At 36.8% G+C, this 12,090-nt stretch overlaps 1 protein-coding gene across 1 annotated transcript; it reads left to right on the top strand.

The window, feature by feature from the left end:
• The first annotated feature begins 3,786 nt into the window (after positions 1–3,786).
• On the top strand, positions 3,787–11,241 carry LOC125843346 (uncharacterized). Its single transcript, XM_049522583.1, has 12 exons — positions 3,787–4,180; positions 4,518–4,737; positions 4,898–5,098; positions 5,191–5,261; positions 5,678–5,840; positions 7,311–7,904; positions 8,720–9,100; positions 9,197–9,272; positions 9,351–9,414; positions 9,818–9,953; positions 10,595–10,708; positions 10,788–11,241. The coding sequence occupies exons 1-12, from the start codon at positions 4,071–4,073 to the stop codon at positions 10,851–10,853; spliced, it is 2,196 nt and encodes a 731-aa protein (XP_049378540.1). The 5' UTR covers positions 3,787–4,070; the 3' UTR covers positions 10,854–11,241.
• The last annotated feature ends 849 nt before the right edge of the window (positions 11,242–12,090 follow it).

The raw sequence follows: 12,090 nt of genomic DNA, 5'->3' as shown, positions 1-12,090 counted from the left end.
ACCATTGAGACCTTAGAGGACATGTTGAGATCTTGTGCGATCGATTTAAAAGGTAGTTGGGATGATCACCTACCTCTCATAAAGTTCGCCTATAATAATAGCTTCCATTCCAGTACTCAGATGGCCCCTTATGAGGCACTATATGGGCGTAGATGTAGATCTCTGATTAGTTTGTTCTAAGTAGGTGAAGTATCCTTAATTGGACCAGATTCGGTTCATGAGGCTATGGAGAAAGTTCAAATCATTAGAGATAGACTAAAGACAACCCAGAGTCGTCAGAAGTCCTATGCAGATGTGAGGAGAAGGGACTTAGAGTTCAAAATCGATGATTGGATTTTCTTGAGAGTGTCACCTATGAAAAGGGTGATGAGATTTGGCAAGAAAGGGAAGCTCATTCCTAGATATGTAGGTCCTTACAGAATCATGAAAAGAATTGGTAATGTGGCTTATGAGTTAAGAGTTTCCCGCAGAACTCGCAGGGGTTCAACAAGTCTTTCACATTTCCTTGTTGAAGAAGTGTGTGGATGATCCAGTATCAATAGTACAGTTAGAGAGTGTGGATGTGATGGATAGTCTCACTTATGAAGAGGTGCCAGTCAAGATCCTTGACCTGCAGGTCCATAGGTTGAGAAATAAAGAAGTCACTTCAGTGAAGGCTTTGTGGAGGAGTCTGTCCGTAGAAGGAGCTACTTGGGAAGCAGAATCAGCCATGTAGGCCAAGTATCCCCATCTCTTTCCTTCTAATTCTGTTTCAGCTTGATATAATAGTTCCTCTCCAGTCTCTCAGTTTAATCTTGAATAAATTCAGTCTCATTATCTTGTTCCTTTACTTGTTCTTGCATTTCAACATATTTGCATGTTCTTGGAACTCAGTTCAGTTAGATATCAGTTTCTAGTACTTAGTGGTAGGGATTGCAGCTCCTTCCCTCCATACTCGGTTTGTTTAGACTTCATTCGAGGATGAAGGTTCCCAAGGGGAGATATTGTAACACCGTAGACTCGAGAAAATAGAAAATGCAGCTTTCCAGAATCTTGTGTCAAAACCAACGAAAAACACCACGGACTATAGGTAGAACTACAGACCGTAGGTGGGGTCCTGTGGTTTAGTCCCAGACATAGGGGAATTTCAGAATCTAAAGATAAGACCTACAGTTGTGGTCCACAGTCCGTCAATGGACCCACAGACTGTAGGGGGGACCCTCGTTGGGGTCCAAATTTTTATGGTCTCTGATCCCACCCATGGTCAACCAGTATGGTCCGTGATTGGAGCTTCTGACCGTAGGTGATGGTCAGTAGCCAATTAAAGGAAAATTGTTGTTGGTTCAACTTCAAACAGTCATATCTTTTTAGCAAAAAATGAATTAGGCGGCCCATGACCTATCAAATGAAAGATAATTGAATCCTCTTTCTAACACCACCGAGTTTGCAAAAATCGAAGCTCGGAGTAAAAAGTTATGCTTGTTTAAGTGAAGCCCTTTTGGGCTAAGCATGACCAACGACTCCTAACGACGGTTGGTAGGTCAAACGAGAGCCCGTCAGTCCTGTTCTAGGTGGCACTCGTCAGATTTAAGTTAGGGTTGTTTTGGTCCTTACCCTTTTGCGTTGGGCACTTGAACTACGTCGTTTGATGCCTAAACTACGTCGATTTACTCAGTTTAAGCCTAATAACTTAGTCAGACATACCAAGGACCCTCATTCTCCAAAAATCATCCAAACTTAGAGCAACAACAAGAAGAAAGAGGCGTCAGTTTCCCAAGAACAATCATAAGGATTGCTTCAAGTTTCTTCCCCGAAAATGAAGGATTTCTCCATAGATTTTGTCACCAGGTATGTGGAATTTCACTTGTGGGTCTCTTTCATCCACTAGGTCCCTAGAATCTAGTCAGTTCTTGATTCTCCATATCTTGCTTAGACCTAGGGTTTCTAAAACCTTGGATATTTACTGTGATTTAGCTATTGTAGTATCCTAAATAGAAATAGGTTGTTTCTTGAAAAGTTTGCTTAATTCCTTATATGAAACTCAGAACCCTAGTTGTATATATTCTCTTAGTTCACGAATTATACTTTCTACGTCAGTTAAACAGATAATCATGCTCCAAATTTCAAATGTCACATTATCAGTATATAAATGTTTCATTTTCAGATTGCATGTCAGTAATTTGAGCTATTCAGTAATTTAACATTTCAGTTACATTAGTGTCATATACATATTTAGTTGGAAGTAGACTTAGCACTGAGTTGGACTAGGGTTCAGCGTACCCTCATAGTCCAGAACTACATTCCTTTGTAGGAGTATAAGTCCCCTCTGTTGGGCATCAGATTTAGTGATCACGCTAGTCATGCCTTTATACCCCTAACAATGTATATTGGGTCCTCTCGATGGGGCATATATATCAGACTCCACGTTTAGCTAATGTGGTTTTATGTCTGTTAATAGTAGCTCCCACAGTCAGACTCCTAGTGCATTTGACCAGATTTTCATTATATACTTCAGTATTCGGTTTAGTATGTCATGTTCATGATTAACACCTGGTCATTACATTCAGTTTAACTTTTCAGTGATGTTTCAGTATTTACATTTTTTCTCAGTTTATGTCATTGTTCAGTTATGCTTTGTTCAGCTTTTATATATTTGTTTAGCTTAGTATCTATATCATGCATGCTCAGTACATTCCAAGTACTAACGTATACTCTGCACCACATTCTTTCATGATGTAGGTTCATGTACTCATCATCCAGATCATGCTTAGATCAATTCTCGATCCGCATTCAACAGATTCAATGGTGAGTCCTCATATTTTGTGGACAATAAACATGCTTTCATTTAAGTCTTTACTTTCAATTTTCAATTTTGTTAGAGTTAGCTCAGGGGCATGTCCCAGCAACTCAACTCAGTTAGAGGCTTTTCCGACATAGTAGTAGAATCATCTTGAGTTGTTAAGTTTATCTTCCAGTAATTACTAAACTCTTAGTATGTTTTATATATTCAGACTAGTTGGGGTTTTCCTCATTTTCAGTTATTTATTGTTTTAGCTTCCACACAGTACATATTTTATATGCTTGATATATGCCAGACACAAGGAGGGTTAGCTTGGGATCATTCATGATCCTAGATCCCCTGTTACGTCAAGGGGGTAGCCTTGGGGCGTGACAATTAGGATGGTGTTGCAAAGAGACATGATCTGCTCTTCTTCTCCTTTACCAACTTAACGAAGCTGGTGCTTAATTTCACATCATCTTCACCTTCTATAAAGTCAAAATGTAATTAGATCAACAATTTTTTCGGGCAATTTGATATTTGAAGTGATCAAGATTCTGAATTTCATATATGACACTCGAGTTTTGTTCTCCATTATTAAAAGCAAAAGTCTCATGTCGCCACCATTTCTTGCAGATTCAATGAGAAAAAAAATATTTCAATTGATAATTTTTTAATATCAAATCAAATGAAAAATAAATTAATAAAGTTGCTAATAAAAGGGTCTGGATAATGCCAAGTGTTGTTGCCAAAAAGAATTCACAATAATATTTTAGATGTATCACGGAATGAAGAGATTTTTTTTAATGTTTGGTGATTTAAGGAGTTTTGCTGAGAGTAGTATGAATTACACATATTTTTGTATGAATTTTGTTAATTTTTTTTGTCAAATTTTAACAAAAGGATGAAAATTGTTAAGTTTAAAATATTAGAAGGATGTTATTTGTTATGAAGAATAATTTAGGGATGTAATTTAAATTAAGGATATAGTTTAAAAATGCTTTTGGTAAAAAAAAAATCGACAGAATGACAATAGTTTTTGCCCTATCGACACATTATTTTGGGTGGTCAGGCCAAGCAAGCTAGCAAGGGTGGTCACAATGTTGCCATTGCGAGGCCATCGCGGCATTGCCTTGTCTCCTAATTTCCCCAAATCTCTTACTTGCATTGCTTCTTTCGTTCTTCCATCTTATTATAATAAATTAGACAATACAGTAGTAGTCGCCACAAGAAAGAACATTGTATTTTAGTCCAACACTCTAACAACCGTCCCTTTTGGTCACATCTTCTTCCCCGTCCGCTCTCCTCTGTAATGGGATCCCTATCGCCCCTCGACGACCCTCTGCCCTACCCAATTGCTCGCCGTGATGAATCTGTTAGAGATAACTTTCATGGAGTTAACATTCCTAATCCTTATCGATGGTACAATTTTACCTCTCTTTCATATCACAATATTCTTTTGCTAATTTCTTGACTTGGGTACGAATATAGCACAACATTCATATCTCCAACTAGTTTAGATTAACGCATAGTTGTTCTTGTCATGACTTTCTTTGGTTAATTTTGATTTCGTTGGTTTTGAACATCTTCATTAGCCAGTTTTCTTTCCTAAACTTTTCACATGGATCTTGATATTGTGGAATGGAGGATTTAAATAGCCTACCCAACTAACTTGGGACTGTGGCAGAGGCTGTTGTTACTGTTATTGTTTTGCTTTGGTAAATTTTGATTTGTTTTGTCCATTGAACCTTTTGATTAGGCTTGAGGATCCCGACTCAGAGGAGACCAAGGAGTTTGTGGAAAAACAGGTGAATCTAACGGACTCAGTTCTCAAGACTTGTGAGACAAGAGAAAAGCTAAGGGAAAATATCACGGAGTTGTATGATTTTCCTAAATATGAAGCTCCTTTTAGGGCAGGAGATAAGTACTTTTACTTCCACAATACAGGACTACAACCCCAAAAAGTCCTTTATGTGCAGGTCTGCAGACATTCAATTTTTATTCCCTCTAGCTCCTTTTGGTCGTTTCTATTCTATTGAAAATAGAGGAAATGATATAGATGATTGGTTTAGCCAACTCTAACTGATCTGGAATTGAGGCATAAGTTGATCTACTATGTCTTGTTGTTTGGTGTTTTAGGATAGCTTGGATGGAGAACCAGAGGTCTTGCTTGATCCAAACACACTTAGTGAGGATGGGACAGTTGCACTGAGTATTTGTTCCATTAGCGAGGATGCTATGTTTTTGGCATATGGCATTAGTTCGAGCGGTAGTGATTGGGTGACTATTAAAATTATGCAGGTTGTTGATAAGAGTGTCGAGCCTGATGTATTGTCGTGGGTATGTTTTTGGAAAGATGATAAATTTTGATTATGGTGGACATAGTTCAGTGCATGCAGTTCTTTATTTCAAATGTAACTGTTTCCTCACAGGTTAAGTTTTCTGATGCTAGCTGGACCCATGATAGCAAAGGTTTTTTCTACAGCCGTTATCCCGCACCCAAGTGAGTATTGAAAACTATATTTTCATTAGAAATCTGTTTCATATTCAAGTATGATTTGACGATCGTGATTTCCTGTATGTGTCTGGTGGATGATCTATGCCAATTGAGTGCAATTTTAGGTCACGTGATATCACCTATATAATCCTATCCGATGTAATGTTATCTGCTGGCTAATTCTCCACTAAGCTCAGTAGGTTTGTTGTAATACATATTGTGCTACTATCTGCTGGTATGCTATAATTGTAAAGGTATAAATATACAAACAGAACCTTAAATCTGTTTTATACTAAAGGTATAAATATGTCATAGTAAAGGTATGACATATATTTCTGAAAAATATGTCTGTTTTTTCTAGTTAAAGAGGCTTTCTTAATTTTTCTATGGTTCTAAATTTTGGAGCGTGTCTTGCTTCATAGAGATGGAGAAAGTTTGGATGCTGGGACAGAGACACATTCCAATTTATACCATGAAGTCTATTATCACCGCTTGGGTACTGATCAGTCCGATGATATCTTGTGCTGGAAAGATCCTGAAAATCCGAAGTGTACGCGTTCAGCTTCAGTTACAGAAGATGGAAAGGTTTAATGCAGACTCTCCTAATCTGTTGCATAATTATTGTGGTCTGAGAATTATGGTACCTCCAAATTCCAAAGTAATATCAATAGTTTGTTTATTCCAAAACCCTGGTAAAATAGATGTGGGTCTTGGAAAGATAAAGATACATTAAAAACCGTCAATTGTCATCCATTCATAGTTTAGTCTAAAATGCCCTTAAACTATGTGAAATTGAACAAAAGTGTTATCCGTTAATAGTTTGGTCTTAAAATGCCCTTACCATTAATAGTTTGGTCCAAAAATGCCCCTACCACTAAAAGTTTGGTCCAAAAGGGCTCCTGTTGTTACTAAATGGGTCAACAATGCCATTTTTATTAAAAAAACACATCTTTTAACTAATAAAAATATTACTTTTAAGTAACCCTATTCTTGTTTTCTTTCTTTTAAAATCACTTTAACTGGTAAAAATGTAGAAAATAATTGTTTTTCTTCCTAATCTCATTTTATCAATTAAAATAGAATAATATCATGTACCTTTTTAACGAATAATATAGGTCGTATTTAGAAGATCATAGGTGACTCAATCATTAATTTCATTTAGATAATGATAAAACGAAATTCATAATAAAATAGGATTTTTCTTTTAAAGAATTTTTTGGATTGAAGTAGGATAAAAATTTGCTAATAAAAAAATTATTAATAGGAAAAGAATGTGTTTAAAAAGGAAAAAGAATTATTTGAAAAAAAGCATGTTTGACCAATTAAGTAACAATGAGGGCATTTTTGGACTAAGCTATTGACGGCATAGACATTTTTAGACAAACTATTAATTGAGGGTATTTTTGTTCAATTTCACATAGTTTAAGGGCATTTTGACCCTTTTCTACATTAAAAAATAAAAACTACCTGGAACAGGTATACATTGATAAGTATCACTCGCATGGATGTAATGTGCTTCTTGAAAGTGTCTGGGGTGATTAGTCATCTTGTTTCTTTGCCTAGAGTATAAGGTGTCCTACTTGCCATTTAATGAAATTTTACTCTATGCCGCTAAGGTGTGGACTCTGGTAAAGCAAGATGGTACTTATAAGCAGAAAGACAGAGAGAACTTCCTGAGAAGGTTCTAAGAGGGCAGCTATATGATAGACTATTAGTAGTCAAAGTACTACTTTCTTAAAGGCTTTTTGTCAGGATTATTGTGACACTAGGAGCACTTGGTTGAAAATGTTGATAATCTTCCTCCCATATTAGTGATTGTAAATTGATAGAATTTAGTTCGGGGATGCTTAGAAGCTCTTCATAGGCAACTCCCATTTTTAGGTTTTACTTTTTGTCTTCCTTTCATTTATGAAGTTCTTGTTGTTTGCAGGTTTTACTTAGGTTTTAGCTTACCCAATCCCAAAAAAAAAAAAAACGTTCATCCTGTATAGAGTCTAACTTTCCAAAAAAATATTGCTTACTGACTATTTTTATATTTCCTGTATCCCATTGCAGTATGTTCTCCTGTATACTTATGAGAACTGTGATCCAGTCAACCAAGTTTATTACTGTGATTTATCTGCACTTCCTGATGGGCTTGAAGGTTGTAAGGGGAGAAGTGAATTGCTACCCTTTATCAAGCTTGTTGATAACTTTGTCGCCTCTTATGAGTATGTTGCAAATGATGGCACTGCTTTCACTTTTCGGACCAATAAGGATGCTCCCAAGTATAAGTTAGTCAGAGTAGATCTGAAAGAGCCTGATTCTTGGTCGGATATCATCCAAGAAAATGAAAAGGATGTGCTTGAATCAGCTGTTGCTGTCAATAACAATCAACTTGTTGTGAGCTATCTGAGTGACGTGAAAAATGTTTTGCAATTGAGAGATCTGAAAGCAGGAGCACTGCTTCATCATTTACCCATTAATATTGGCTCAGTGTCTGGAATTTCTGCTCGCCGCAAAGACGACACTATTTTTATTGGATTTACAAACTTCCTAATCCCTGGAATTATATATGAGTGTAATCTCAAAGAAGAAGTTCCAAATTTGAAAGTATTTCGAGAAACTGTTGTCCCCGGCTTTGATCATACTGATTTTCAAGTTAATCAGGTGAATGAAGATTTTTTGTCACAATTATGCTTGTGTTTTTTTATAATGCTTGAACTTGTGTTTTTATGATCTTTTCTTCTATCAACATTTAGTCCTGGCCATAGTGGAGACCTCTGATCCGTTTTATAAATGAAAGTTTTGTTCATGATTTTTCCCATTGAATCAACCCATTTTTCGAAATTAGTTTAACCTGAAATGTCTAAACTAAAGTAGAAGATTTATACTTTCATGCACACTCATTTGGATACTGCGTCTAAACTAAATTACAGGATTATTAGTTCTGAAATTTGATAATTTCATTTTGTTTAAAAGTTGATTGATTTTGACCCATACCTTCATGCGTCTCTTTTCCAAACTTCAATTCACTTGGTGTAATTAACTACCTTTGATCTTCTTGGCAGAAAACATATACCTGAACTTTTTCCAAATCTGTGAAGGGTAAAATACTTATTATATAACTGGGTGAACATGTCATCCATTTGAGACAAGAAATTTTGCTGGGCATAGCAGTGGACTTATGAATTCCTCTACTTTTGGTTCTAAGTACTTACTCTGCAGTGCACAGAGGCAAATGCCATTTAGTGAAAACAAGTTCACAGATTGCTTCTATTATCTATCCAAAAAAGAAAATAACAGAAAACAGATTGCTGTTATTTTCATTTTGCTTCTCGCTCAATGAACATCACAGCAAAATCCATGTAAACATTATAAAAGTAACAAGGATTTTTTTCTATTTTTTTCTTCTCTAGTGTCTTTCTAAAACTGCAATTGTCCGTTGTCTCCTTTTGTTTTGGGGCGGGGGTCTCCTTTTGCAGGTTTTTGTGCCCAGTAAGGATGGTGTCAAGATCCCTATGTTCATTGTGGCTGGAAAGGACATTTCCTTGGATGGATCACACCCATGTTTATTATATGGATATGGAGGATTTAATATTAGTATTACTCCGTACTTCTCTGTTGGTCGTGTAGTGATTGCGAAGCATTTAGGTGTTGTATTCTGCATTGCAAATATCCGTGGTGGTGGGGAATATGGAGAAGATTGGCATAAAGCTGGCTCCCTTTCCAAAAAGCAAAATTGCTTTGACGACTTCATTTCTGCTGCTGAGTATCTTGTGGAGGCTGGTTACACTCGGCCCAAAAAGTTGTGTATCGAAGGTGGAAGCAATGGTGGGCTTCTTGTTGGAGCCTGTATCAATCAGGTACTTAAACTGATTCTTCAATATAAGTATCTTACTTCAGCTGAATTCTGGTGTTGATAAATCAGTGATTGACCGTGGTAGCTTCATAAATTGCAGAGACCTGATCTCTTTGGCTGTGCTCTTGCACATGTTGGTGTTATGGATATGCTTAGGTTTCACAAGTTCACCATAGGTATAGTAGACTGAGTTCTCACCTTTAGTGTTACATATTGCTTTTGCTCTTTACAAAATATATTCTCTTCCTCATTAGGTCACGCCTGGACCTCTGATTATGGCTGCTCAGAGAAGGAGGAAGAGTTTCAGTGGCTAATCAAGTAAGTTTTTCGAACTCTAATTCGAACATGCAGCATCATACTGTTAGTATGCTTTTCAATTCATGCATGTAAAGGAAAAGTGAAAAAAAAGAATATGACAGCAGTTCCTAGGGTGAAAAGAACTAGCAGTATGGTGATAGATTGCTTTTGGACGAAGCCCCATTTGCAATATTTTGTGTACAAGAACTGTGCCAGTCTATCTTGTCAATCATACATTCGATGCTTCTCCTTCTTGCTTTCACCCCTTTTCTTTCTTCCCCTTTCTGTGTCTGTGTCTAATGCTACTCAATGTTCTGTTGACCAAGGCATTTGACCTAACATTTTCTTATCTTTTTCCATCTGCGACATAAAATTTACTTGGCTTGTCATTCTCACTCAAAACTCCTTGTTCAAATGTGTTCAGGTATTCACCACTGCATAATGTCAGAAGGCCATGGGAACAATCTCCCAATCAAGAATCTCAATATCCGCCCACTATGCTATTGACAGCAGATCATGACGATCGAGTGGTGCCACTGCACTCTTTGAAATTATTGGCGGTAGGTCTATTAATTCTTCCGACTCTTCACAGACAACTATGAGCCTTTGTATTGCCATTGCATCTGCATCCAGTTTTTTCCTTGATTTTGATTGGCACGCATATTACGAGTTGATAAAATATTTTTAACTTTCTTGCAGTTGGAATAGTTTTTCAGAGTGTAGCATTTTAAATTGTAAATCTTGGGACTGAGTTGTGGTTGTTCTAAACAAATGAAAAATGAAAGAAATAAAATAGTCTCTCTTTTGTTTCCTGCACCCGGGTATGAACATGATTTGGTTAATATATCGTGGCTCAAACTACAAATATACAACCATTTTCCTGTTGGGCTGTTCCACTTTGAAAACTTCAAAGCTATACAGTTCAAAGTTACGAGTACTACATCTATCACATGATCATAATAAAATATGTCCAGGCTGGTGCTACTGGTGATACTTATTTCAAACAGTGAGTAATTTTCTTTTGGAAAAGGGTTTTCACGTAGGTGAGTTCCCTTCATTGTCTTTTTATGTAACACATACATTGATGGACCTGCGTGATCCTTTTTCCTTGAAAGTTGCATTATTGCTAATTTCTATGTGATATACATTTTGTTTCTTGTTTTCTAGTGAACCATTTTGCTAATTGTGATGTCTTGTTTAGACCATGCAATATGTCCTATGCACAAGCTTGGAGAAGAGTCCCCAGACCAATCCCATCATTGGTAGGATCGAATGCAAGGCTGGTCATGGAGCTGGACGACCAACACAAAAAGTGGTAAGTTTCCTACTAGTCATCATTCTGGCCTGCTTCAATTGACAGTCACGCTATGTTGCATGTAATATCTCTGTTGCAGATTGATGAAGCTGCAGACAGATATGCGTTCATGGCTAAGGTTATGGGTGCATCTTGGGTTCAGTAAATGAAGTTGATGAAGGGTATTAGTAAAGCATATACAAAGAAGACTGTGAAGGGTGAGTTTACATCTTGTCCGGTAGTCATAATTTGTGCTGCCAATTCCAAATCAAGTATCTATCACTAGGCTCTCATCATTGATGATCTCTTGGGATTCCTATGGTGTGAAGTGAAGCTGCACGAAAAGCTTAACAACATGAACAATTTTTTGGTTCCGACAATATTATTGGGAACTTTTTGAAGCTCGTATAAGATTGTGATGCATTGCATCTTAATCCCTTCAACCCCCAACTATTCTATTTTTGCTCCCCTCCTGCATTCCTTTCCAGTATGAAAATGGTATTCATTATGATGGGTTTCTCATGTATTTTCGCTGATTCTGAGAAAACTCAGGTCGTTTTACTTATAATTGTGTCTTACACTGCTTCTTGTGGATGCTTGAGCTTGTGGCTCCTTTTATTTTAAATTGTAAATGATTTTGACCCTTCCAAAAATTTTTAAAATTTTCGCCAGCTCTTGTTCGTGTGGAATGTAGTTGTTCTTTAGCAAATTTGAGTCTCGGTTTTGATCAATATCGATGACTCAAATAGTGCTCATAATTGAACAAACATGAATGTGCGGCTACGATGATACCAATTGAAGTTACATAGTCAATATGTGAACTCTTTGCATCTCGTTGTGACTAGACAATTATCGAATTGATTCTCTTGTGATGAACATTGCATACTAGCAAAAGTGTGGAGTCTTGTTTGACTCTTGTGTCAATGCCTTGTGTGATGAGATTACTATGAACCATGCATGATGACACCTAGAATTTACCCTGTTGTTCTGGTCGACTAAGTAAGGCTATCTCTTTATATGGTCTTAGGCAACTTCGAAAGAGTGTGAGTCAATTTGACATATACCTCTTTTGTGGCTTACCTTGTGAGTGTGTGAACCTCTTTTAAACACCCCTTGAGCCTTACCTTTCTTTGGAAGAAACTTGATGAAAACATGATCTTTATTAAATCCACTACCCATAATCCTCGTGATTTGTGATTGATTGAATAGCCAACTTAAGCCAAAAGCATAAGTTGGGGGTGTGGTGAAAAGAAAAGGAGAGTCAAGAAGTGCAAGAAAAGGCCCTTTTAACCCATGTTGTTGAGAAAAATGGAACCCCTCCATACAAAAAAAAGACGAGAAAATAAAAAGAAAAAGTTGTGAAATAAAGTTATGAGAAAAGTCAAAAGAAAATGGGTTTCGAA

This window comes from Solanum stenotomum, chromosome 10 (genome assembly GCF_019186545.1).
Source record: "Solanum stenotomum isolate F172 chromosome 10, ASM1918654v1, whole genome shotgun sequence".
In the NCBI taxonomy this organism is placed as follows: Eukaryota; Viridiplantae; Streptophyta; class Magnoliopsida; order Solanales; family Solanaceae; genus Solanum; species Solanum stenotomum.
The sequence above is the reverse complement of the archived record's forward strand: the minus strand, read 5'-3'. Positions and strand labels throughout refer to the sequence as shown.

Bases quoted from the DNA above. Each gene is read 5' to 3' on its own strand.
- LOC125843346 (XM_049522583.1), top strand. From the start codon at position 4,071: ATGGGATCCCTATCGCCCCTCGACGACCCTCTGCCCTACCCAATTGCT. The intron at 4,181-4,517 runs GTACAATTTTAC...CCTTTTGATTAG, and splicing joins ATTCCTAATCCTTATCGATG to GCTTGAGGATCCCGACTCAG. The intron at 10,709-10,787 runs GTAAGTTTCCTA...TCTCTGTTGCAG, and splicing joins GACGACCAACACAAAAAGTG to ATTGATGAAGCTGCAGACAG.